General features: G+C 48.6%; 1 protein-coding gene and 1 long non-coding RNA gene across 2 annotated transcripts in view; one reads left to right on the top strand and one right to left on the bottom strand.

Annotated features, from left to right (window-relative positions):
- The window catches only part of DUSP29 (dual specificity phosphatase 29), a 33,755-nt gene that overhangs the window by 3,508 nt on the left and 2,681 nt on the right, over window positions 1-27,566 (top strand). Inside the window, exons 2-3 of the mRNA XM_037130478.2 lie at window positions 8,609-8,831; window positions 21,715-21,935. Of these exons, the coding sequence (XP_036986373.2) occupies window positions 8,641-8,831; window positions 21,715-21,935 (412 nt within the window). The 5' untranslated portion in view covers window positions 8,609-8,640. The remainder of the gene's footprint in view (window positions 1-8,608; window positions 8,832-21,714; window positions 21,936-27,566) is intronic.
- On the bottom strand, window positions 12,317-24,593 carry LOC128627191 (uncharacterized). Its single transcript, XR_008391348.1, has 3 exons — window positions 24,452-24,593; window positions 23,055-23,109; window positions 12,317-12,802 (listed from the first exon to the last, which is right to left on the bottom strand). It is a non-coding gene; the product is annotated as an uncharacterized LOC128627191 (long non-coding RNA).

Raw genomic sequence — 27,566 nt, 5'->3', positions numbered from 1 at the left:
GTGAGTAAACCCTGGGGGTGGGCCTAACATCTAAGGTGAAGCCAAATAGGAACCGAGGCCACTTCCCAACCCCACTCGTGACCCAGCAGAGCACCCGATGCTGGCTGACTTAGACGGCACCCAGACCAGGCTAAGGCAAGTCGAGGACACTGGCTCTGACACCCCAGGGGACAGGAGGCGCTCTTCATCCGACATCTGTCTCCAATCAAAAGGGAAGGAAGTTGCCCTCAGACATGGATTTACCCTGAAGCTTCAGAAGCCCACGTTGTACCGGCCTCTCCCAAGGCCCTGTTGCTATTTGGTGTTCTCTCTCTTGAAGATGTTATAGAAGCTTCAGGACCCACAAAACTTGAGTCCCCTCTGGTTTCCTGAAAAGCACTGAGGGACTAGAATGACCTTTGGATATGACCTAGGCCTGGTTGCTGCCACCAGAGACCTCAAGGAGGACACATCCCCGCCTTGAGGGAGCTCCCACTCACTGGGAGAGGGCTGAGTGGCACTCGAGATGTTCGGGCCACCTGGTCGGGCCTCGTCCTGAAGGCACCTTCCTGTGCCTCAGCCCACAGGTTTAGGGCGAGCATCGACTGCGCCCAGAAAAATTCTAAAATAGAACTTCCACAGGTTTCCCCCCTCCATGTACTCAAATAATACCTGTTCATCACAGAAATTTTGGAAGTTTCCTTAAAAAGAAGAAGAAAAACTCACACGTAATTTCATCCCCCTAAAATAAGTATATAGCCGGTGTTACTATTTTGGTGAAATGGTTTTTGTGTATAAGAACAGAATCACATTGTACAGGCTGCTTCGCAAGTTTCTGATTTCTTTTCTCCACTGGTGCAGGCCTCCTTCCCTTTGACTTCTCAAAACGGCCACAAAGACGGCCATCTGTCGTGTTTAACAGTGTCACCCCAGGTTCGGGGTGGCACAGAGAACTGAGGTAACTATGGGGCACTGTGACTTAGAGGGAATCCCGGTGCTTAGTCCTGGGGCTGCGCCCCCCCCCCCGCCCCCGGCACACCTCGCCTGGCTGTGTCTGGCCCCAGGCCCTCCCTGCTCCACCCTGCAGCTGGGCCCCTGACACGTGCTCCGGGAATGTTCTCGAGAGTGCAGAACTCCCCTTGCTTTCTTGTACAAAACAGCTCAGCTCCCTGTGTTTCACTCCACTGTTTTCTAAGCCACGCTTCAGGACTTCCCTTTTTCTCACTCTGGCTGGTGTGGCTCAGTTGGCTGGAGTGTCGTCCTGTAAACCTGAAAGGTCACAGGTTTGATTCCCGGTCAGGGAACATGCCCAGGCTGTGGGTTTGTGTGTGCACGAGAGGCGACTGATCGATGTTTCTCTCCCTCTCTCTCTCCCTCCCTTCCCTTTTCTCTAAAATCAATCAGCATATCCTTGGGTGAGGATAAAAAAATTTTTAAAGTATACTCAAATGATATTCTTTTTTTTTTCCAAGATTTTATTTATTTATCTTTAGAGGGGAAGGGAAGGAGAGAGGGAAAGAAACATCAATGTATGGCTGCCTTTCGTGCTTCCCCTGCTGGGAACTGGCCTGCAGGGAACCGGCCTGCAACCCCAATATGTGCTCTGACTGGGAATCGAACTGCGATTGTCTGGTTCGCAGGCCCACGCTCAATCCACTGAGCTACACCAACCAGGGCCTCAAATGATATTCTTTTATTAAGCAGGAGGCCTGTTCTCTGGCTCACATTTCTGGGCATGGCTACCTGGCCAGTCTCTGTAGGCTCAAGGGGTCCCCTTAGAGATTTAATTGTCCCACTGAAATGAATAATTCACCCACCCAGCTCCTCCCATCTTCCACCTTAGAAAGAGAAGGCTCAGGCTGGGTATGTTGTTTGTCTGTTTTAAAAAGCATCTTTATCCCTCTTGTCGTAGCTCCATTTTATTAAAAAAGAAGTGAAGCTCAGGAGGGATGACATGTGCAGACCTGAGTCCTCAGTGATGGCCGGAGCTGGGAGAGCAGGGAAGGGCCACCAGACCGTGAACGGAGGGAGGAGGGACAAAGAGGCAGAAGAGCCCCAAGGAGGGGCCAGGTCCCAGGAGCAAGAAAGACAGCGTAGAAATCACACGGCGGAGGTCACAAGCGGCGTCCTGCCCAGAGAGTTCTGCTTGGGTAACACATTTAAAAGAATAAAGACATGGTTATTCTTTACAAAGTATAATTATTTATTAAAAGAATCCCAAAATAGGAAACAGGAAAAAAATCTCCCTGACATTTGCCCACAGTACTGACATTCTGATTTTTTTTTTTTTTTGACATGGAGTCAAATCATGGTGTCAGAGTTACAGGTTTATTTTTTTTTAATTGTTGCTCAAATACAGTTGTTTCCATTTTCTCCCCACCACTCCCCGCCCCGCCCCAGCCATCCCCACCTTCCACCCTTGACCCTACTTCCCCTTTGGCTTTGTCCTTGTGTCCTTTATACATGTTCTTTGATGGCCCTTCTCCTTCCCCCCCCATTATCCCCTCCCCCCTCCCTTCTGGTCACTGTCAGTTTGTTCTTAATTTCAATGTCTCTGGTTCTATTTTGCTTGTTTGTTTTGTTGATTAGGTTCCACTTAAAGGTGAGATCATATGGTATTTGTCTTTCAACACCTGGCTTATTTGACTTAGCATAATGCTCTCCAGTTCCATCCATGCTGTTGCAAAGGGTAGGAGCTCCTCCTTTCTTTCTGCTGCATAGTATTCCATCATGTAAACGTACCATTGCTTTCGATGCACATATTTACTGATGGGCACTTAGGTTACTTCCAGCACTTGGCCATTGTAAATCGTGCAGCTATGAACATTGGGTGCATAGGTTCTTTTGGATTGGTGTTTCAGGGTTCTTAGGATATAGTCCCAGCAGTGGAATTGCTGGGTCAAAGGGCAGTTCCATTTTTAGTTTTTTGAGGAAACTCCACACTGTTTTTCGCAGTGGCTGCACCAGTCTGCATTCCCACCAACAGTGCACAGGGTTCCCTTTTCTCCACATCCTCACCAGCACTCACTGTTGGCTGCTTTGTTTATGATGGCCATTCTGACAGGTGTGAAGTGGTATCTCACTGTGGTTTTAATCTGCATCTTTCTGATGGCTGAGCATCCTTTCATACCTCCCTGGCCCTCTGTATGTCCTCCTTGGAGAAGAGTCTGTTCAGGTTCTTTGCCCATTTTTTAACAATTTTGAATTCAGATCAAAACCTCTCCTCCTTGGGCAAGGGAAGCCTTTAACCAAATGCAAGCTGTACCATCAAAAATTCTAAAACAGAGTTGGAATTAACAGGGGGTCCCTGTGTTATTCCTGGAAATAGCTCCGCAAAGGCAAAGCCACTGTTTCACAGAGGAAATGGCACTCCAGGCCTTAGCGGTCAAGTACCACTTGGCCCCTGCATTCTCTGTGGTCACAGTATCTCTAAGTGTTTTACAATTAGCTCTATCTTAGGTTAGTTTCCCTCAAAGGCAGACCCTGAAACCAGGGTTTGGGTGCCGGTTGTTTATTTGCTAGGTGCTCTGGGAAGCACAGTATGGAATGGAAAAGTGAGACTGGGAGCCAGCAGAGGACATGTGAGGGAGCAGGGGGCCACTCTGGGTGGGTGGGGCCGGAGAACCCAGGGAGCCTTCAGGAGGCTGGAGAACAGATTTCAAAGTGGTCCCACTCAAGGTGGAAGAAGTTGGGTTAGTTGTCCACCAACTCCTGCCCCTCATTCCAATGACTTCTGGGAGTAACCCTCAACATGTTAGGCCTGATCAGAGCAAATACCAGAAAACATCCTCAAGGAGGGAAATACCAGGGCTTGAGAGAGGAAGCCTTTTGTGTAAGGGCGCTGTCCATTTATAATGCAGTGAGCTGACCAAGGACTGAGGCAGAACAAGGAAAGCATTTGCTACAGCTGCCTATGCTTACACACCAGCAGATTTCTCACGGAACGCTGCCTTTCTGAATTCTCAGAAGAATGTCAGATGATCTGGGCTTGCATTCCCACATGGGATGGGGGGCATACGCTCTTCCGTATGCCACAGTCCCCACCACTCCCTAATGTCTCCTGCCTGAGGTCAACAGTTAGATTTTTGTGTGTTTGTTTTGTTCTTTAACACCCAAGCCATTCCCCTCCTCTGCGTCACCTGGCCGGCCCCTCCAGGAAGGAGCCGAGTCTGGTGAAGCACAGAGGCCAAGTAGCCGTCAAGTTGGCATTTGGTTTCCTGGGACCAAACCTTTAAATATGAAGCTGTAACAGGAATCTGGAGGCCTCTCTTGACAACCTGCCCAGCTCTCATTATGACATTTAGTCTGTGATTGATATTGTGTGTGTCATTGAGACCTTGGCAGTTAATCTCTGGGTCGAATCTATGGAAACCAAACAGAACAGATTTGTCTTCCCCTTCCATTTTGGCTGTGATCTGGGAAACAGACGGTCCTGGCCTCTCGGAGATTTGGAGATTTGGGAGCCATGCAGAGAGGGATGCACACGAGCCGCCTTCAGGATTTGGAAAGATTACAGGTCTGTGGTTTCTGGCCGGCTCTGCGCTTTGTTCTCTTCCCCCATCCAATCTGCACGCTGGAGGATAATAGATCCCAGAGCTCCTCTGCGTGCCAAGCTGCTCTGGGTAGACCGCGCCACTTCCTCTTCTGTCTGGAAATCCAGCCGAGGCTTTCAGCGCGGAGATGGGGATGGGGATGGCTCCTTCCACAGAACACTGGAACAACGGCCTCAGCCAGGGCGAGGTCAGCTTCAGAGATCAAAGGGGCAGGCCGAGATTTCAGAATGCCGTTTACTCCAGCATCTCCCTGCAATCACCTCTTCTGAAGCCTCCTTTAATGGCAAGCAGGGTTTGAGACAGCCTGCACCTCCAAATGTAGGTATATGATGTCCAGCTTCTACCCATTTTGAAGTAAGAAGAGTTGGTGCCATGGATGGACTGAGCTCTAGACCTCCCCAAATCAAGGCCTGAAGCAAAGAGACATATAACTACACTCTCAGGAGACAGGTGTCTGTGCTGGTGCCTGCCACTGAAGTTTCTGGTCGTCCCTTGAAACGATTCCTTCCTTGGCGACTGGAAATGCCCGCAGGCAGGCCCTGGAGTGAGTTCAGACCTGAGTCACCACCCACGAGGGAGCTTTGTCCATCCTTTGCTCACCTTCCATCCTCCTCCAAAGTAGCCCGGAGACTCAGTCCTGCATCATCAGCTCTGGCTGAGTCCCCACTACAGGCCTCACGGTCCTTTAAACTCATCCCCTCTGTCCCCCACTCACTCATTTCAGCCCCTCACTAAGCCATGTCTTCATTTGAAAAATATTTTCTAAGTGCCTCCTCTGTGTCAGACACTGAGGCCACAGAGACAAGCGCCACTAAGGAGCCATCTTCAAGAAGCCCAGCCCCCGCCCGGTCCCAGTCCACACCCTTGTTCTGGTTTAAAGACCTGGCCTCCACTCCAGTGAGAAGATGAAAACATGCCGAGCATCCTAACTGCCCTTCCCTTGACGCATAAGCTCCGTGGCTCTTTAGCCAGTCTCTGGGGAAATGATCCAACTTTGCTGAGCTTCAGACTCACTCGGTAGCCTGTTGATATACAGACGCCCAGGCCTGTTCCGAAGTCCAGGGTGCAACCCAGGAACCTGTACTTTTAGCAAGTACCAGGTGATTCTGAGGGTCTTTAGATCACACTTCAGTAGACTCCAGAGAAGGGCCACCTCTGCTGCTCCTCACCCCCACCCCACAACTCAGGATTCTGCAGAAGAAAGTCACCGGTCCTGGCTTTCCCCTGGTCCCTGAAGACACGCTCTGCTAGCTAGTGATCTTTTACATTTATCTGCTACGAACTTGGGTGAACTGAATTTCCCAGAGCAGTGGTTTCAGCTCTTTTCAAAACTTTTTTTAATGGAAAGTTACAAACACACAAGGGAAAACAGTAATGACCCCGCAACTGTCACCCAACCCCTACCACCCACACCCACGGCCAATCCGGCCCCACCCCACACACAATATGTGATTCTGTTCTTCCAACTGTCTTTTTCTTGAAGCAAATTTCAGACATTGTGCTATTCCACCTGTGAATATTGCGTCTGTGTTTCTCAGACGAGGCCCTCTGGTCTAATTTGACTATCCTCGGAATCTCCTATGCATTGGGCATTAGAGCTAGACTCTGAGGACTCTGATCAAAGAGTCTGGTCTCGTCGCGCGAGGCTGCCATCGTGGGGCATGCGCTCCCACCAGAAGGCCCGGGCGCCTGCTCACATCGCCTTACGCTTGGCCGTCGCCGGGCACAGCCACACCCACTGGCTCGTCAGGTGTGGTGAAAGGCTGCTTCCTGCCTTTTTATTACCTGTAATACTTTAGAAAACAGGCTCAGTAGTACAGTGTATATCAGAAAGGAGCGATAAATAATGCTAGATTCTTCCCCTTTACTTATCTCTCTTCAAAGTAATGAGCTGGTTCTCGAGCATCTTCTAACAGTGAGTGAATAATTTTTTGTGCGGCATTACAATTTAAATGTTTAATGTGTTTCAGTCCACTACAGTCATTTTTACGTTTCATGTTCAAGTTGCCCCATTTTTTGAAAAGTGGGAGCCTCTTCCAACTGTGTTCCCAGTCCTTTTGGCAGACCTGTGGTCTTTGAGGCTACCAGCCCTTTTTCATGTTCTTGGCTCCCTCCTGCCTGCCCCTCCTCAAGCTGAAATTCCCCACCCCCAACCCTCAGCAATGACTTTTTCTCAGAAGACTAAGACCAAGTGTTACAAACATTCTCAACTTAGTTTTCCTCATCTGTCAAGTGGAGTTAATAACAGCACCTACCTCACAGGGTTGTTAAGAAGATTAAATGAGCTAATAATTGTAAAGCACGTGTAATAGGGCCTGGAACAGAATAAGTGCTAGAGGAGTATTTGTTAATAAATAACATCCTGCCCTGGCCAGGCGGCTCAGTAGTTGGAGGGTCATCTCGTACAGCAAAAGGTTGTGGGTTCGATCCCCGGGTACCCCCCTGTCAGGGTACATACCTAGGCGTTAGGTTCAATCACTGGCCGTGGATGGGAGGCAACCGATCGATGTTTCTCTCTCTCTCTCTCCCCCTTCTTTTCTCTCTCTAAAAATCAATAAAAACATATCCTTGAGTGAGGATTAAAAATAATGAGAAGAAAAATAAATAAATGACATCCCTTCCCTGTCACTCACCTCCATGTCTCTCAGTCCCTCCACCCTTTTCTCAGGGCCTGGGAATAGCTTCCCCTCCCAGGCCGTCTGAGCGTAGATGCACCAGTCGCTCAGCTCAGGGAGCAAACCCTGCCAGTTCCACAGTGAGTTCATTTCCTTGGGTTCCACTCGCAGAGCCGGGCCAGCTCTCCAAATACACGCTGCAGTCTGCACCCACAGCTTTCCCATTAGGGACGTTTCTTCCGATGCCCTGGCAAGTTAACAGGCCTGCCAGCGTCCTGGCGTGAGCCACAAACACTGACTTCAACTCCCCTAGCGAGTCGATGAGCACGCACACCCCAAGGCTCCCGGAGCCCCGAGAAGGTGCACGGTGGCCCAGGCCAGACAGGCCCTGGATCGCCAGGTGTGCCCTTTCCACGGGCACTGGCTGGCGTCGGGTACCGCAGCCTGGAAGGTCAGGCACCTTCTGGGCCCTTCTATTCCAGTTCAAAATGTCCCGAGTCAGCAGATTCCAGTCAGATAAAGGAAAAAATAAGCACCAAAGAAGTAGTAAAACAGGAGTGTCCAATCTTTTGGCATCTCTGGGCCACACTGGAAGAAGAGTTAGTTGTCTTAGGCCACACGTTAAATACACAAACAAGAACAAAAACAAAAAAGGTCTGTGCATAATTTTTGTGATATCTGCCACCACAGGTATGCAAAAAAGTCCTCACACAAAGTCCATAATTATACAGCAGCCCTTTCAATAATCTTTTTTAAAAGATTTTATTTATTTATTTTTAGAGAGGGGGAAGCGAAGGAGATAAGGAGGGAGAGGAACATCAATGTGTGGTTGCTTCTCATGCGCCCCCCAGTGGGGACCTGGTCTGGAACCCAGGCATGCGCCCTGACTGGGAATCGAACTGTCAACCCTTTGGTTGCAGGCTGCTCTCAATCCACTGAGCTACACACCAGCTAGGGCTCAACAATCTTTTAAACTCATCGCAGAGTTCCTAAGTGTGTGATCACTAACATAGAAAATGTACGTATCTAAGTAATAAAACTAATGTTTTAAGTAAATTTATGATTTTGTATCGGGCCACATTCAAAGCCATCCTGGGCTGCATGCAGCCCCCCACGGGCAGTGGTTGGACACCCGCAGGGTACAGTCTACGAGTGAAAGAAAGGAAGCAAGGGGCTGACTGCCTGAGGGGTTTCTGTACGGAGTCTGCTGCAAATTCACCTGTGCGGGGCCAGAGGGTCCGAGTCCTCTAGCCCTGGAGACGCTGGGATGTCGGGGGCTCATTGTTTAGCTGCCGGCAGGGCACGCCTTGTCTCCCTCTGTGGCCCAGGAGCAAAGGCAGAGCACGCCTGGGAAATGCCTGCCGAACTTTGAGATCAGCTTATTCCCACCTCTTCTCGGAAAGCCCATTCCCTACCTCTGTCCCCCCGCTAACCCCAGTGTCAACCTTCTCTCATGACCAGCTGCAGAAAGGAGAAAATCCACTGGCTCCAAAATGAGATCCGGAGAGCCGAAGACAAGCCTCAAGAACGCCTACCCATCTGCCAAGAGACTGCTGCCAAAGGCGGAGGAGGCGGAGGACTACTGTACCCCCGGAGCCTTTGAGCTGGAGCGCCTCTTCTGGAAGGGCAGCCCCCAGTACACCCACGTCAACGAGGTCTGGCCCCAGCTATACGTCGGGGATGAGTAAGTGCCCCGGCCAAGCCCAGGAGAAGGCAGCCAGCCCCTCCTCAGGTCACACCTCCTGCCACCTCCTGGCCATGAGATTTTACTTTTCAGGTTAGTTGTTCTGTGAGAACTCTAATAGTTAGGGCTGGGTGTATCTTCATATTGCAGAAAAGGGTTTTAAACAAGAGAGAGGTGGATTTTGTTGCCACGTGAAAGAAGTACAGAGGACAGCAAGCTGGGAGTGGTATGGGTCTCCAGAGTCATCAGGGACTCAGGCTTCTGTGCCTCTGTGCCATCATCCCGAGGGTGTGGCTTTCTTCTTCAAGGTTTCTGCATGGGCTGAGATGGCTGACGGGGTTCCAGCCATCCTCTGTAGGAGCCAGACTGCAAGAAGGTAGAGGGAAAGTGAGAGCAAAAGGGCATCTTTCCACCAGAAGTCCCACCCAAGACAACCCCTGCCCCTAGCTGCAAGGGAGGCTGGGAGTCTTTTATTTTAGCTGGGTGTAATACCAGCAAGAATAAAGTCAGTTCTCAGGTTGGCGGTACAGGAGCTCATCTACTTATGTGTGGGGAACCAAAATGTAGGCCTAGCAAAGTTCAAGTGGCTGTCTTAGATTTTTTAAAAGATTTTATTCATTTATCTTTAGGGGGGAAGGGAAGGAGAGAGGGAGAGAAATATCAGTGTATGGTTGTCTCTCATGTATCCCCCACTGGGAACTGGCCTGCAACCCAGGCATGTGCCCTGACTGGGAATCGAACCACGATCCCTTGGTTTGCAGGCCTGCACTCAGTCCACTGAGCTGCACCAGTCAGGCCTCCTTCTTTAGATTTTTATAGCCACCACTCCCCACTCCTCAAACAACTGGGAAGCTCCTGCTGCAAAAAATATTAATAATAATCATGCCTATGATTTATTGAATACTTTGTACCACGTATTGTGCTAAGCATCTTGCATACACAATCTTATTTTATTTTTACTAAAGCCAGTGAAAGAGGTTATCTATTTATTCCCATTCAAAGATAAGAAAATTGAGACACAGAGCAGTAAATTAATGGCCCCAAGGTCCACCGCCCAGTAGGTGGCAGAGACCTGGGATTCAAAGGCAGTTTTGTCCAACCCAGAAGTTTTCATCATAAATCCTCCCTCCACTGGCGCCTCCGCACCAGTGGTTTTGACACACAGGTCATGCTGCTGAACATTCAGAGATAACTGTCTGGTCATGGGGAGCCCAGGGACAGCCTTCCTTGTCCATTTTTTCTCTTAACATTTTTAAGTTGAGAAAGTTACAAAAGTGCATGCCCTTTTATACGAAACTAAATAGGGTTACAAAAACAAACTGCATAATCTCCCCTTGTCCTCTTTTAACTCTACCATGAAGTAACCAGTATTGCATGTTTGCATACTGCTGCTACTTCATGGGGAAACATATATACACATATAAAAGGTTTCTGTTTCTCTTAAATAAGTTTTAGGAAAAAAACATACTATATATACACTACTCTGCATCTTTAATATTCCATAGTATAGTTGTACCACAGTTTATCCAATCATTTCCCAGTTGGGAAAATTAATGGAACCTAGGTGAGAGGTATATAGGGACTGTGTATACTGGTTTTAAAAAAATAACAGCTTTATTGACATACAATTCACACTCTATAAAATTCACCCAGTGGTGGTTTTATTCTATTCGCAGAGTTGTGCAACCATCACCACTACACAATATGAAAGCGTTTTCATCACCTCAAAAAGAAACCCTGAACCCGTTACGTAATCTCCCCTATTCCCCACCTCCCCCAGCCCCAGGCAACCACCAATCTGCTGTCTGTGTCTCGGGGGCTCTGTCTTTGTGCTGGACATTGCACATAAGGGGAATCGGAATATCTGGTCCTTTTGTGACTGTTTTTTTTTCCACTTAACCAACTGTTTCAGAGGTTCATACAAGTTATAGCATGCATCAGTATTTTATTCTATTTTTGCATTTTTTTCTATAAGCCTAAAATTAGTTCAGAATAAAACAACCACATACACACTTTGACCCCAAATATCACTTTAAGAAATATAACTTACAAAAAAGAAATATAATTTACAGAAATAAGAGTACCAGTACATAAAGATGTATGTATTTTCTTTTAATAATAAAATAATAAATAAATGTGATATATGGTTTTCCCATTATAACAGTAATAAATGCTCATTGTAGAAATATATGTCTTAATTTTCCTATTTGTAATAGGTTAACAAAAGAACTTTACTCATAGTGTTGTGTGGATTAAGTGAGATAATATACATGAAATATCAGTCTAGTGCCTAATTCATAGTAAGTACTCAATACATGTTTAACTAGAATAATAAAATGGTTATTCATGTAAGGAAGAAAACTTAAATTTCCCCAAACAATCACTAAAGCCCATTACTGCAAAGCCATTCTTATTGATATTTCAGTATATTGTCTAGGTTTCTGTATATTATTTTTGGCTTCAAAATTCACTTTTGCATAGTTGTAACCATATTGAATATTTATTTTGTCTTTTTTCACCTAGCATCATTCATAAATTTTCCCTTATTACATACTCCTCATGTATTTAATATAATATTAATGATATCTTAAATACAAAATAGAATAGCATATCAGATGACTATATGGTCATTCATTTAACTACTTCCCGTTGTTGGACACATTATTATTCCCATGATCTCACTTTTATAAATGCTGTAAGGGACATCTTTATGCATAGTTTTTTTCATGTTTAGGGTTACTTCCTCAGATCTGATCCTGACAATGGTATAACTGAGGGGAGGCGGTTTAAGATTTCAACTGAAACTGTCCCTGTGTCTTTACCGAATGCCATTCCCTTTACCTGAACTGTCCTTCCCTTCACGCCATCTCCGTGTCCAGACCCTATGCACCCTTCCACCGTGAAGCTAGCTAGCTCTCCCCAGTCCCTGCAGTGAGAGGTAAGTTTTTTCTCTCTGTATATTATACTGTATGTTTACCTTTCCTGTAGTTTATAATAGTAACGATAGCCAAGTTGTACTGGATTTTTACCATGTGCTGTGCCTCATGCGTGGTGTAATTTAAACCCTAGGATAGCCCCAGGAAGGAGGTACCATTTATTACACCCATTTTATAAATGGGTAAACCGAGGCTCAGAGAGTTTGTTCATTTCATTGGTCAGTCAGTGTTTACTGGCATCTTACTAGGAGCTGTGGGGGAGACGAAGAGGAAATGAGGCCCAGAGAAATTGAGGGATCAGCCCAAGGTCATACAACCAATCATTGATAGGATTTATACTCAAACCCAAATCAAGAAAATGTGGTCAGTCAGATGAAAACGGAGGAGAGGACATGTGTGGAACCGTAACGGGGAACGGAAAGAGAAGTAGGGAATGGGGTGGAAGGAGCGTGGGGTGTGAGTCTTGGCTCTGCCAATTATTGATCGTGTGATCTTGAACGAGGTACTTTGGCTTACCCCAAAGGGTGAGGATTAAATGAATTAAAACAAATGAAGTGCTAGAATAGTAGCTCACAAAGTGCCTGTACTTTGGCTCTGAGGATGCATCACAGAAGAAGAGGTAAATTCCAGGCTTGACTTTGGAAGATGGGTAGGATTTCAACAGAATTCTAAGCAGAGGGCACAGGATGATGAAAGATGCAGAGGTAAGAACAAACGGGGTAGTTTATCTGGAATGCAGGGGATGGGCGTGGTAGGAAGGGCACTTGCAGAAGACCTGGGATTAAGCCGAATTCTCCCGCCACGAGGCCAGCGGAGACAGCTGTGCTGCCACGCCAGGTGACCACAGCGTCTCAGCGGCCTCCCCCAACAGTGGCTTCTTTCTCACCGGCGTGACGTGTTCGTGGTGGGCCGGTGCTAACGGTGCAGCACGTCCACTTTACTCTGGGACTCAGGATCCAGGCCGACGGCTGCATTTCATTGGCCAAAGCAAGTCCACGCCACAGCTTCACATCGATCGGGCAGAAAAGTGTCATCCTGAGGGAGGGACAGCAAATATTCTAAACGGTATCACACCATCTACCTGGGCACAATCTACTGCAGGTGTAGTGGGTTTGCACAGGTCCTCTTATCTGTGTTCTCGTCTCTAAAAAAGGTTACTGAGAAGAGTCAAAGAGATACGGAATGTGAAAGCATTTTATAAATTATAAAATAAGAGACAGATGAAAATACTATTACTATTACTATTACTATTACTATTACTATTACTATTACTATTACTATTACTATTACTATTACTATTACTATTACTATTACTATTACTTAGTGAGAAAGAAACCCAGGAAGGTCAGGGCCAGCTTGTGGAAGGCCGAATGCCAGCCGAGATACTTTATTCGGGAAGTTAAATTGAGAGTATCTGAGCAGGACAGACATGTTCTAGTTAATAGAGTGCCAGACAGTTCCATGCACTAAGGTATGCTCGCCTCCTTGACCTCTGGCCATGACCTCACTTCCTTCTGCCAAGAAAATGGCACTGCCCTTTCATTTCAATGCAGCTCTGCCTAATTGAGCCTGCAGACACACATGTGCACAGGCGAGGCAAGCTCCACAGTTAGTGTGCATGGCCTGCGTGCACCGCGTGGGGAGGAGGCTAAATAAAGTCAGCATGACGTGGTCCTCATCCCCTTCTCTGTTCAGGGGCCCTCCAAGGTACCCACTTAACAAGGTTAACGAGACTCACAGATGCTTAGTGATAGAGCAGTTGTTTCCAGAGCCAGCTCAACCACTCAGAGGTTGTGACCCCGCTGAGAGCAGGTGTGGAGGGTTGTGTGCCTTGGTCTCTTTACAGGTAATGCCCAAAGCAGCAAAAAGCTCAGAGCTGGCTCCTCATGCATAAAGCCTCGGTTTTAATTTGATATTTGCATTTAGGTTGGGTTTTTCATTTCCCTAAAAGCACCCAAGATTTTTAAAAGTTGAGCATCAAGGCTCTGGAAATTAGGACGGGCAGGACCCAGGAGTGAGGGCGGATGTCCTGGGGCAGCCAGAGCCACTGGCTGTTCCTAGAACCCACATTAAATGATGCTCAGAACCCCCTGGGGACCAGATTTCCCACACAAAGCAGCTCATTCTTTCCCCATCCTCCTTCCTCAAGGGCTTCTTATGGAGACAGGCAGAATGGCTGGGCATCTGCTCCAGAGCCAAGATGTCTGGGTCAAACACTGGTTTCCACATGGCCTTGAGCAAGTCACTCAAGCTTTCTGAGCTTCAATTTCTTCACCTGCAAGATGTGGACTCAATGAGTTAATACATATGATGTTTAGTGCAATGCCTGCCACACCCAATAACCACTATAGATCAGGCAGGTTCTGGGAGTTTGACTCACAGTGTGGGAGGAAGGTAAAGAATGGTTACCATGCTTTGCTACTAAGGGTCCCTCTGGGCTAACAAAACACCTCCAGTTCAATTTTTCCCAGGAGATGCTGTCATGAACCCAAGGCCAAGTTGGAAGGAAGGTCCCTCCTAATGGGCCTTCTCCAGCTCATGCACCAACTCCCCCACAGACACCGTCCTGGCCTTCGGGGAACCCAGGTGACCTAAGGCAATGCCACATCAAAGCCCCACGGGACTGTGGGTTTCCAAATTTCTAAAGCATTTTCTTAGTCCTAGCTTATTCCAAGAGGATTCTGTAAGTGGGGAGCCTGGTGACTCCAAGTCCCCATTGCTTGCCAAGCCCAGCAGGGGGCAGAGGTGGCTCCAGCACCACAGTCAGGTAATAAGAGGTTGCAGGCAGGAGGGGGCGTGGCTGGTGGTCAGAGTGCTGGGTCAACAGAGGCTCCCGGCATGCACCTGTCAGATGTTTTTGTAGGAGGTCTACCTCGCTCACCCCACAGCTACACTCTCCCCACACATTTCCTGTAACTTGGTGGGGAGTCGGACTGCCCCAGGCAAGAACTGTAAAAGCCATCAAGCAGGACCTGAATTCAAGCAGGGCCCTGAGTTCAAATATTTTACTGTTCTAGGACTCAGTTTCTTCATTTGTAAAATAAAGGGATGATTTGAATGAAAGGTGCCTTCTAGCTCTCCGATAAAATTCTTCAAGCCATGTCCTATTAAATAAATTAGGCTTTATTAGATTCAAGCACATACTTGTTTTATTACTTTTAAGTCATTTAAATTAGATTCAAATTAGGTTAACCAAGTGTTGCCCTCCAGAGACCCGGGGACTGGCGTCAATGATGAGATAAGAATAATTCATCACCTCTTATCAATCAGCAGTCCCTAAATGGGTGCTTCCAAAGTGCTTGAGTATGCTTGAAAGCACTAAGTTTCTGTAATTTAAATATTCTCACTTTAATCTCATTGACGTCTTTCATTTGCTTAGCAAAATCCTTTTTTCTTTTTCTTTTTTTCCCTCCTATAGTCAGCAGGAGGGGAAATATCCTGACTCCTGTGGAAGTGATTGCAAATTCTCAGGCAGAATAGATGGCAATAGCAAAGCTCAGCCGAAACAGGGTGATTCAGAAATCTCTCTTCCCTCTCAGCCACACCAGGGCACTGGTAGGCTGCCCTGCTGCTTGAATGGTGGGGGCCCTAAGCAGTTCCCCGTTTTTATTAAAACTACAATTGGGGCCAAGGTCTGGCTTTGGGGGTCATCAACTGCTGGCCCCGGTCCATGAAGCCTGACTCCTCACATACCTGTGGCCAGCCGCACCCAGCCTGAGCTGCTGTCCAGGTGTCTCTCTTGCCCTTTCTACTCCCAACCAGACCAATAGCCTCAAAAGACAGAGGCATCTCCAGTGCTGGCCTGTCCTTGAGGAGGTGGGGAAATGAGGTGAAGGCCAATCAATCGGCTGAGACAGCCCTCAGCCTGAGAGAAGGCTTCTCGCTGGGACACCAGGGCAGCTGTACCCCGCCCGCCCCCCACCAAAAGAAGGAACTAATTCAGCCTCAAGACACCTAGTAGAGCTAAAACTTGACCTGCTTTCAGGGTGGGCCATGGCTAGTTTAGAGTGCAGCAAAAACACAGCCAAGACTGATAACTGAATGTGCTAAACGTTACCTGAAAGAACTAGAAAACCTGGACTCTGAACCTCCAAATACCGAAGGCGACTTATGTATGCAGCCTCAGCCAGGGGCAAGGCAAATGGGGAGATACTGGGGGCCCTGGCCTGGCTGGGTTCCTCCTGCCGGGTGACAGCTTTTCAACAAAGGCCTCAAACAGCGTCAACCATTCCTCTCACTGTTAGCCAGATGCCTAGTCCATCACGAACACAACCTCCTTTCTCAAAACCAGACGTCACATGTATTCCCCCTCTTAGCCTCTATCCTTGGAGGCTGGGAGTCTGGGGCAGTGGGCAGATGCTGAGATTTCTAACAAGAGTTAAAAAATGCCAAGGCCAGCTTCAGTCTTTGCAATGGTCAGTCTCTCCTGAGAATTAAGGAAGTAACATCAATAAAAATCATGGTATACATTTACATTATCAAGTAAATATATAACATCTTCATCACTGCAAATTTACAAAATATGGATGATCAAAGAGAAGGGAATTAAAATCCCCATTAGCCATAATCTGTTATCCAGAGATAGCAACCAATCACATTGTGGTGTGCACTTCTACTGCTTTTTTCCTCTTGAATTTATCTTTTAACCTTAAAAAAAAAAACACCTTGAATATAACATCATTAGACTTTACAAAAGTCTCTTAAGGAAAGTGCTGCCAGTGTAATTGTTTCCATTTAAAAAAAAAACAACAACCAGGGTCCCAGAGCCTCAGTCGTGTTAGTTCACACGGAAGTTTAAGATTATAAACAGCATCTGTCAGGCCTGTGTGTCTGAGGGGACTCAAAACCAAACAGCTCCATCAGCCGCAAATAAGAACACCCAAGAAAAAAAAAAACAGTGAATTTCACTTCCTATCAGGTTAACTGACCAAGGTCGAAGGCTAGAAATATACCTGGTGTTTTAAAATCTACCTGCAAGGAACAGGTGTGGTCAAGGAGGGGGAGTCGCCGGCAGAGTCAGGTCCATGAAACGAGACCACAGCAGTGTCACATCCACCAGAATAAGAAAGGTGCCAGATTGCAGGGTACAGGCCCTGTGCAAACAGGAACCCCTAATTAGGAGGGAGAAATCAGTGGGTCCTCACAGACACGAGGCTGTGGAGAACCACCCCATCACTAGTAGGCTTTTTTTAGTGCCCCCAGAAGAATCCTGGCCACATGGGACCAGCTGGTTTCTTTGCCAGGAAGCTGGCGGGGCTTGTACAGAGATGTACATGCACGTCCCTCCCACACCTGGGGAGCATGGGCTCTCAGGTGGACGCTGAGGTAGGTAGGCTGAGAATCAGGAGAGCACAAAGGGGTCTGAAAAAGTGGAATGACAGGAGTGCTGCCCAAGGAAACTGCCTCACGCAGAGTGCTCCACTCACCATTCTTAAGGGTGTGGGGTGAAGCAAGCTTCCCAGAACCTCAGAGGGGCTAAAGGAACGGGCCAGGCTACGGGAGGAGGGAGGGGAAGGTCTCAGAGGAAATCGGGCTGTGCAAGAAGGAAGTCACCTCCTTGGCCCTGGGACCTGGTGTCAGAATCCAGAGCTAGATGAGGTTCACAGAGAGGGAGAGATGCTGGAGAGAACTGGGTCAATCATAGCGATATGACGACATCTTCAACAGTGCACTGCAGGAGTTCTTAACACTGGGACCAAGACTGAAGTTCTCCACAGTATGTAATAGATACTCAACAGTGCTTTTCCTGAAGAGATGTGAGGTTTTTTTTAAGGTTTTTATTTATTTATTTTTAGAGAGAGGGGAAGGGAGGGAGAGAGGGAGCGAAACATCAATGTGTGGTTGCCTGTCACGCACCCACTACTGGGGACCTGGCCTGCAACCCAGGCACGTGCCCTGACTGGGAATCGAATCAGTGACCCTTTGGTTCACAGGCCGGTGTTCAATCTACTGAGCCACAGCAGCCAGTGGGAGATAGGAGACTTTTTAAAGAAGTGCTTGCATAAGTCCAACAACTGGTGAGAAAATGTACAATCTCATTGCTAAAACAAATTAAAGAAAATGACACCATTTCTTTTTTTTGGTGGTGTTTTGTTTTTGTTTTTGCCTATGACATCAGCAAATAGTAAATATTAAAGGTCAAAATGATTTAAGCAATATTTCCGGATAATAATTTAGTAACAAGTATCAAATGTGTTAAAAATGCTCATGCCCATTGACCCAGCAATTCCACTTAAAAAAAATTTTTTTTAACTCTCCTAAGGACATAATCGGAGATGTGCCCAAAGAAATAAAGCAAAGTTTTGTTTATAGTCCTTCTTATACTACCTGCCAGTCTCATTCCAGGACAGAGATAGAGATAAGGATAGAAATAGGCAGAGATATGACAAGTGTCCGAAATCAGGGCTGGGTGAGGTGGATCGAGACTTACCTACAGGATGAGACAGTGTGCAGCTGTCGGAAGTTGTAGGCTGACCCAGAGGACGTTTACAATGTGCCACCCCCATGGCAAAGCTTTTGCAACTATATAGTATTGCACCCCAAACAAATCTCTGTGTAAAATATACAAATCTATGAATACGAAAACAACTGGAGGATATTACAGCAAAGAGCAAATAATCTTTATCTGAGGGTGATAAATACAGGCAATTTTGTGTGTGTGCACAAGGGGCTATGATTTCCACTTCCTCATTGATCGTATTATTTTTTGTAATTAGATAACATTATTTTTTAAATGAACAGACTGTTTTTATTTAGGATTTTTCCTAAAGAACCAAAAACTGAGGTTCTTGCATCATCTAGATTCTAGAAGTTCTAGATCTGCTTTTCTTCTGAGCTTTTTTCCTTCAGCAGAGACACGCTTCTTGGTCTGTTTCCCATATAACACATCTGAGCAGGTGGCCTTAAAATAAAACGAAACAATGCCAGACAGCACTCTTTATCACCCCCTGCCTCACTCCCAATAATCACTGAGCTAGGCACCCTGGTCAGCTGGGGTCTGCCCCCATCACAGTCCCTGTCTGCTGAGTCCCTCTGTTGATGTGTGGATCCCCATTCTGCCACGGATACTCTCCTGAGGCCTCAGATGGACTCCGAGGACGCCAACCTATGGGGAAATACCTAGAGTGGTATGTGAGGACACCACCTCCCCTTCCCAGCCCAGGTAGCCACAGAGCCCTGACAACCTGCAGTGGGCCTCAGATGGGCCCACCAGGTCCAACCCTCCCCATGAGCCCTTTTCTCTCCCTCGGAGACCAGGCAAAACCAGCTCTGTGGGGTGAATGTAGAGGTGTCATGCAGTGAGTCTGGCTGTATATCTACCCCGATCCTTGACCCCAAGAGCAGCAAAGTGCAAACAGTTATTTACTCAAACTGCCATTTGATTGCATTGAAGCCCAGCTGCTGAACCCAGAGAGAACTGTCTGGTGGGTAGAAACATCCTGTCAAGGACAGTTAATTTTAATTTTTCCACTGAGCTCAACCTCAAAGTGAGGTTGATTGCTACTCAGCAAGATGGACTGCATTAGTGAAACCTTTAATTGAGGGCAGATCTACGTCCCAAAAGCATAATGTTTGTTGTATACATACTTTGGGACATGAAGAAAAATGAAAAACAGACCTTTGTAAGGAAAAATTGAAAGCAGAGTGTGTTCCACAGTCAGGATGGCAGCACCAAGGGGGTGCTTGGTTTGACTCCCCACCTCCCTATACCTCAGTTCTAATGGGCTATTGGCAAATGTTCCTAAAAGCCTGTGTTCATCTTCCTCTTTGCCAAACACGGGCTCCATCGCTGTTTCTCTCGTGGCAAACAAAGGGCTCCAGGAGACCAGAGATTGCGGCGGCCTCAGCGAGGGGCCAGGCATGGGATTCTGCTGCAGGGCTCCTTCGGCCAAGGTGTTGATCCATGTTGGCATCTGCTATGGCCACTTCTGTCCATATCCTTTCCCAGTGGCCTTGAGATGAGCCCTCGGCTGGAGCACAATGCCACTTCTGGTCTCTTACTGTTATGGTTCCAGATCCGTGCCGCCTTTTCTCTGAGCTGTACAACTGGTCTTTGTGATATTGACAGAGGTGTCCTCTCAAAGCCCAGATGGGGTCACCCCTCCTCACGTCTACCTCTCCTTGACTTCCAGATACATATCCTGGCAGCCAAGCACTTCCGTGACCAAAGCCCACCCTCCCTCTCCAAAAGTTCTGTCGCATCCTATGCTCTGGCCAAACCAGTCCCCTTCTCCCTCCCCTATTTTCAATCCATCAGCCAGTCTGCTGTGACAGCCTTCTAGTCCAGGCCACCTTCCGCTCTCGGCTGTCCAACTGTGACAGCTTCCAACAGAGGTGCTCGCTTCTATTTTTTGCCCTTCTTCGCATCTAGCTCCACACATCAGCCAGACTGATCTTTAAAAAGGTAAACAATGCGCACCCCTTCCTAAAAATCCTCTGTGGCACATGGCATTCTACCTCACAGAACGAAACCCAGCTCTTTCCCCAGCGCCGACAGGGCCCACCATGACACAGCACCTGCCTACCTTCCCAAATTCCGCTTGCACCTCTGCTCCCCTCACTACTACAGCCACACACTCTTTCCCTTCTCTTCTTAGCACTTGCTGTTCCTGCTACCTAGATGAAATACTTTCCCCCCAACTCTCCCCCTGCCCAGCTTCTTCTCGTTTTCCAGAATTAGCTTAAGTGCCACTTCCCTGCAGCGGCCATCCCTGACCACCTTCCCTAGAGCTGGACCACGGTTGTTCTCCACAGCTCTCCACTCCTGTCTGGAATTATCTTGTTTACTCATTGGTTGGTAATTTGCTGGAATGGTAATTCCTACTGGAATCTAAGCTTCCTAAGGGACCTCGACTAATCTGTTCATTGTTGCTATATCACCAGGACAATGTTTGGCACACAATAGAATCTAAATTATTACTTGGGGACAAATGATCAAATATAGGAAATAATAAACATGTCCTAAAAGGCCTTCATTATCTCCAGCCTCCATTCCTTACGTTATCTGCTTGAGTTGGCCCTTGCCTCCCCCGGCCCTTCGGTCGCCAAGGACTGAGGCTTGCAGTGAGCCAGGCTCTAAAGCGCCTCCCCCACAAAGCCTCCCCTGGCCGCTCTAGGCAGAAATAACCCCGGCTCCCTCCGCGTCCTGTTCCAAGGCCACCCACTTCTACATGACTTGACCCTGTTGCCTAGAAAGATAAAGGTATACGCCAGAAACTAACTTCACTGTTGGCTTCAGGAGCTCCCCCAAATCAGTGCAAGTGACCGCTGCTCAAACAGCTCCCCTTCCCAGATTATTGTTTTGCTCAGCTAGACAATGATTCACTCACCAAAGCAAGGGTTTTGCATTGTGTCCACCAGTTCCATGAACATCAACATGAAGAACTTTGCCCACTCCTAATCAAATCCTGCACAAAAAGACGTACCTGTCTTAAACCTTTATTCGAGCCCCAACCTTCAAACCCAGCCCTCTCAGAGGAGAGGCTGCTTTAAAGGGTCTCCTGAGGTTGGGGGAAGGGGTCCCTCTGCCCTTGCATTCGGTTTTTCGTGATGAACACGTTATTCTGGAGGCCTTTGGAGGGTGTGGGGGGGCACCTCTGGCTGGTGACAGCCCACTCCTGCGACCACCACAGTGTCCAGCACCAAGCTCTTCTGTGTGTGGTGAATGATGAAAGGTAAGCACATGGACGAATAGTTGCCTCCCCTACCTTCCAACACCTTGCTTCTCTTCTTGAAGCATCCTAGCTAGAAACAAGAAATGGCACAGGTGCTCAAGGGGCCAGTCAGTAATAAGAGCAGGGCTTGGTACTAAAGAAGTCCTTCATTTCAGTGACTAGGACTTACTTTGGAAGACAGAACCGACTGCTGAAACCAGGGGCGGCCCCTAGCTTCCCCCCAGTTCCAGGCTAAGGCGCCCACCGCCGACCGGACTCTGTCCTTCACCACAGGGCGACGGCGCTGGACCGCTATGGGCTGCAGAAGGCGGGCTTCACGCACGTGCTGAACGCTGCCCACGGCCGCCGGAACGTGGACACGGGACCCGACTACTACCGGGGCATGGCCATTGAGTATCACGGAGTGGAGGCCGACGACCTGCCCACCTTCGACCTCAGCATCTTCTTCTATTCAGCGGCCGCTTTCATCGATGCTGGGCTCCGCTCGGATCACAGTAAGAGGCCCGCAGCCCCGCAGCGGCCCCGCCCCTGGCCCAGGGGGAGGGGGGTCTGTGCACTGGGGGGCTGCTCCCGTCTCAAAGCCGGCCCCGCGAGGGTCACGCGTGGGTGAGCCGGAAATGTCGGGGGCCCCGAGCCCCACCGAGCGCGCTCCTGGTGGCCCTCGGTTTTGATTGAATTGGAGTCGGGACATCAGCGGTCCTTGCAAAGGCGGGGCCGCGTGGCAGCCCTTAGCGCTGGGATGACCCAGACACACTAATGGTGCCTGTGCCCCAATCCGACGAACAGTCAACGGTTTCGACGCCAGCAAACCCTCGGGCAGCTGGCTTGAGTGGAAATCTGTGGAAAGACTTCCAATTCTCCTGCCAGCTACCAAGCCCACAGCCCCCCTACCTCCTTAACTCCCCCTCAAACTACGTAGGGTTTAGTGAAGCCCCCTCTAGAAAGCTGACGACCTAGCCTTCCTATGTGACTAGCTATATTTGAGGCTGAGCTTGGCACCTGTCATGTCCAAGGTTCCCAAGGTTTATTATCCATCTTTTAAATCACAGCGCTAGACCTTGCGCTCAAAATGCAGGCTTAGCTGCCCTCCAGGGAAAGGCTATGTGGCTATTTTGGAGAGAAGGGCACAGTGTGGGAATGTGTCAGGTAAGACAATGCGCAGTCATTGTGGCAGGGTGTGTCTCGATGGCATCCGCGGAGGCCAGAGGGACTGCCGCTCCCTGATCTGTGCCCTGACTTCAGCCCATGTGTCAGGGCCCTTCCTGGGAACATCACATAATGCGGGGCATCCAGTTGCACTAGTGCCCCCTTATTTGTGGTTTCATTTTCCCTTGTTTTAGTTACCTGCGGTCAACCATGGCCTGAAAATATTAAATGGAAAATTCCAGAAATAAACAATTCATAAGTTTTAAATTACATGCCTTTCTGAGTAGCATGATGAAATCTCACAGTGTTCTGATCCATCTGGTCAGGGACATGAATCGTCCCTTTGTTCAGGGGACCCACACTGTCTATGCTCCCTGCCCGCCCGTCACTCAGCAGCCCTCTCAGTTATCGGACGGCCTGGCTCGGTATCACGATGCTCGGGTTCAGGTCGCCCTTATTTTACTTACTGGCCCCCAGGTGCAAGAGTGTTGACACCGGCAATCCAGATACACCAAAGGGAAGCTGTGAGTGAAAAGGTGAGAGTTCTTGAGTTAATAGGGAAAGAAACAATAAATGGTATGCTGATCTTACTGTAAAGGAGTCTCCTACCCATAAAACTATGAAGACGGAAGGAGAAATTTTTGCTAGTTTTGCAGACGCACCTTAAACTGCAGGAGTCACGCCACAGTGCCTAAGTGTTCAGACAGGAAAAGCACTACATTTGTGGGTGGAAGAGAACAGAAAATGTGTTCTGACTGATGGCCACCTGTTGCACCAGAATGCTTAGAGCCTATATAAAGCTTAGAGCGTTTCAGCAGGGGGTCCCCTGAAATTAGTGACACAGGACATTTACTGCAAGTAAGGGATGGCTACACAGATTCAGGAATAGTTTGGACAGAAAAATTTATAAGTTACTGGAGAGGCTGCGTCTGCCAGTAAAGCAGCCGTGGCCACATTTCCAGCAGAGCTGAAGAATTTGATAGGTTCAGTATCATCTGCGGTTTCAGGCATCTGCGGGGTCTTGGGACACATTCTCCGCAGATAAGGGGGGACTTCTGCACCAAAAGCCTCTCTTCTCACGAGAGGCTGGGCTTACAAGGCTCACTGACTAACCAGCCTGCTTCAGGAACTTGCGACCTGTGGCTGGACAAGGCCCTGCCTGCCCAGCAGCCCCGAGGTGGACCCCACGGCCCGCCATAGGCACCGACAATTTGTCGTTCTTTTGGTTCACAAAGCAATATCATGATGAAAAAAGAAACCCACGAAGCTGAAGTGCTTGTATTTGGGGATGGCTCATTTCAGAGCTATTCCCTGATGAGCCTATTTATGGGCTGGTGCTTGTGTTATGCACACTCTGGGGTTCCCAGCAGGATCAAAAAGCAACTGGACTCTGACTCATCACCACGAGGTAAAACTTGCCTCAGAGTATTTGAAGTTAACTGAAAACATATTTGACATGAAGAAACAAAAAGGTACGGTACAACTACCCAATCCTTCAGTTTCACTTGCTGTTATTACATCTTTGGCCTTCCCCTTAATGAAAGGGGCCTGGCAGGCTTTGGAGAACACAGGGCTGAGTTCAAATTCACAACTTACTAACGATGTGATTGTTCTGGGCCTTGATTTCTCCATCTGGTGATAAAAATATTTATCTTGAAAGGTTATAACGAGGATCAGCAGTCACCAACGTGAAGCACTTCTCAGAGACCCTGGTGCGCAGCAGGCTCTCAGATGTGTTTGATAAAAGAGAGGTCACACACCTCGAAGCACGTGACCAGCCAGCACAGGCACATCGTCGTCATAAAGTTTCCAGTCCCCAAAGAGAAAAAGACATTCCAGCTTTGAACTAGCACGAGACACTCACATGACAGCTTGTTTCTGGTTCCCGGCACGTGGTTTTAGAGGCTGCCCCACTGACCAATCAGGGAAGAACGGGGCTCTCAAGTCCTGTTTAGGCATCCGCAGACCACCGAGCTCCGACGAGGAGGTGTCAGGCTGGTAACCAGGTTATAGATAGCAAAGAAAGGGGCTGCAGGGAGAAGTATATACCCAGGTTAGAGGGTATGCAGGGGCCGGAGACTAGACCAGTTGTCAGGGCATGGGGATCAGGACATGACCACGTGCCTGGGCTCCCCTCTCAGTGCCCTTTGCTCTTGCATATTTGAAGACCTCCCTGAGTTGAGAGCTCAAAGACCAACCCTTCCCACCAGGTGGAGAGCAGGAATGAATGAAGCCGGCTGCATTGTAAGGCAATGGGGTGCGGGTAGGGGGTGCTTGTGGCTAAGCGGAGAACTCATATCCCTTCCAAAGGGGGCAGCTGCCGCTCTGTCCCAGCCAACGTTTGTTTTGTGAGAATCAGCACAAATGTGGTAGATCCGAATTTTCAGGAAATATCTCCAATCTGGATTTTAATGTAATATCCCTCAATTTTTAAGTGTTGGCAACAAATTGAAAATTTCTTAAAAGGCCGCGAAAGCCAAACAGAGAAACCCAATGGCTGTCAGTCTGTGACCTGAGTAGTCAAAGGAACAAAATAAAATGCTGGTTAGCTCAGCAACGGCACTGTCACAGACCCCGAATAGCGGAGATGACATGTGCTTGGCTTGCCTGCTGCATGCAGGGGGCGGCCTGGTTGTGTCTAATCATGCACTGGGAAACCAAGGGGCATGACCATCGATAGCATTTCGGAGCCAGGTCCACTCACATGTTTCTTATTATACTCTTGATGTAAGAGGTGTTGATGGACAGTCTGGCCAAAAGGCAAAGCGTCTCCCTTTCCTCTCTCTTGTCTTTCCTCTTCTTCCTTGGCCGGTTTCCGCCGAGTGTGCACTGTTCCCCTTGGCTACCCCTCGCAGCTCATCTTGTTCACTCTGTTTTAAAAGCATTGCTTGTGGAGCTGTGCCCGTGATCTGTAATCAGCCCCGCAGGGCTCACTCTCATCCCTACCCTACCCTGACTTGCCCTTTCTGAAAGAACTCCCCAGGGAACTTCAGTCACTCCTGAAAGATCTTAGAGACAGTCTAGTCCAGTGTCCTGCCCTGAGAGCTGGGGGCGCAGAGGCCCAGAGAGGCCAAGTCATGTGCCCAGAGTCACAGAGCCCATTAGAGGCCAGTGGGAATTCCTTCTGTCTCTCAACCCTTTGCCCTTATTTTCAGTATCTGATGACTTTGCTGCGCAAGGAGTCACCAAAATATCATGGAAGGTGAGGCATTCCAGCTGGTTATAGGATTCGAAACAACTGAACTTGTCGTCTTCATCAGAAAAATGAGCGCTGACAAAACGCTGCCACGGAGCCCCCTTGGACGGCCGTAACTGTGCCTCGTGCCGCATCCTCGGAGCTGAGCCCGCGTGGTCTTAGTTTGATGGGGGCTTCTAAGAAATCCCAGGCACACACCATGAGGCCCCCTAGAGAGCAGGTCTTATACCACCGCTCTCCTTTCGCTCCTTCTCTTTCTTAAACAGTCCACAGCCTGCTTTTGAAACCACCTTAAAATTTGTTACGGACAAGGTAAGTATGAATAAGCAAATGATGTCTGCTTTTGAGCAGGAGCTGGATCCTCTGATGTTTCTAACGTTTAACCAGATCAGACTTCCAGGGTGTTTTAAGGCCTTGCACCGCCCCACGGCAGCTCTCCCAGGCCTGCGGGACTTGCGCATGCCCAGGACGGTTGGGGAGATGTTCGGACTCGGGCTTTGCATGCTGCTCAGGAAGGCATGCTCCAAGCTACTGACTGACAGGCAGAGGGCACCCCTAAAACTAAGGGAGGAGGTTGTTTAGAGAGCACACACCTGGCGGGGGTGGAGGAGGGGAGGGGTGGTGGAGGCTGGGGGGCAGAGGCTGGGGGGCATGGCCTGTATGTCTGAGGCCTACATTTGCTCAGAAAATATATAATTGGGAAGCCATAGAGATTCTGGAATCGGGTTTTCTTCATGAGACTGTGGGAATTCGACTTCTGGTGAAGGCCTAAGGGGCACAATTTTGTTGAAATCACCCTTTTTCAAACATAGATTGTGACCTAGAGTGAGTCCTAACAACAGTGTAGTGGTTGCAACCAGCAGTTCTCTCAAAAAACTGAATAATTAGAGAACAATAGAAAATATCAGCAGGCGTTTCATGTAATACCAGTACGTATTATTGAGTAAACCCTTGTCTGATACACTCACACTTGCAATATCACCTCGCATCTAAGAGCTCTGGCTCTGAGGTCCGGCGGCCTGGGCTCCAACCACCATCCTGCCGCTTCCTACCCGCGAGACCTGAACAAGATGTTTCTTTGCACTTCAGCTACCCCCTCTGAGAAATGGTGACAAGCATTTTATCTGCCTCACCTGGCCGTTGTGAGGATTGACTACAATAAAGATACATAACAACACACCTGCAAGATACGGGGTGAAGCGAGGCTGGGCCTGGGTCGGCGTGAGTTTTATACAGCGCTTCCGAGAGTCACGCACGAGTCTGAAAAACGCGGGTCTAGAAAGTGCCAACCCCGACAAGGCTGCCCAGCTCAGGGCCCTAACCCCGGCTGGTGCCTGACTCACGGGGAGCCTCCTAGCTTTGCGGGCGTGGGCCACGCGGGAACTAGCCGCGCTGGGAGCTGGCCAAATGCAGCCTTCCTGGCCTTCTCCTCCGAACTCTTCTGAGAGCAGTTTCTCACCGCACGATGCTGGGTCCCCAAGGGTAGTGCTCAGCAGAGCCGTAGAGCAGAGAGGATGCAAGGGCCCTGAGAGTCAGAGGACAGGCCCTTGCCCCGAGGGAGACCTAGCAAACTCACGTGGCTGATGGCCTTAATGCCCGCTGTCACAAAAACAAGATGTAGCTCCAGGAGTTCCTGGGAGCTGAGCACCACCCCGCCCCACCCCCTCTCCTTCCTCCTCTCTCTCTCCCTCTCTCTCCCTTCCCCCCACTTAACAGACTTCAGGCTCCCCAAAGACTTAATGAACTACAGCTTTCGTCTGTTTCAAGCATTTACTCATGACAG

The sequence above is a fragment of the Artibeus jamaicensis genome, unplaced genomic scaffold (assembly GCF_021234435.1).
Source record: "Artibeus jamaicensis isolate MK-2021 breed Jamaican fruit bat unplaced genomic scaffold, CSHL_Jam_final contig_332, whole genome shotgun sequence".
NCBI classification, from domain to species: domain Eukaryota; kingdom Metazoa; phylum Chordata; class Mammalia; order Chiroptera; family Phyllostomidae; genus Artibeus; species Artibeus jamaicensis.
Note: the sequence above shows the minus strand (reverse complement) of the source record. Positions and strands in the feature narration are given on the sequence as shown.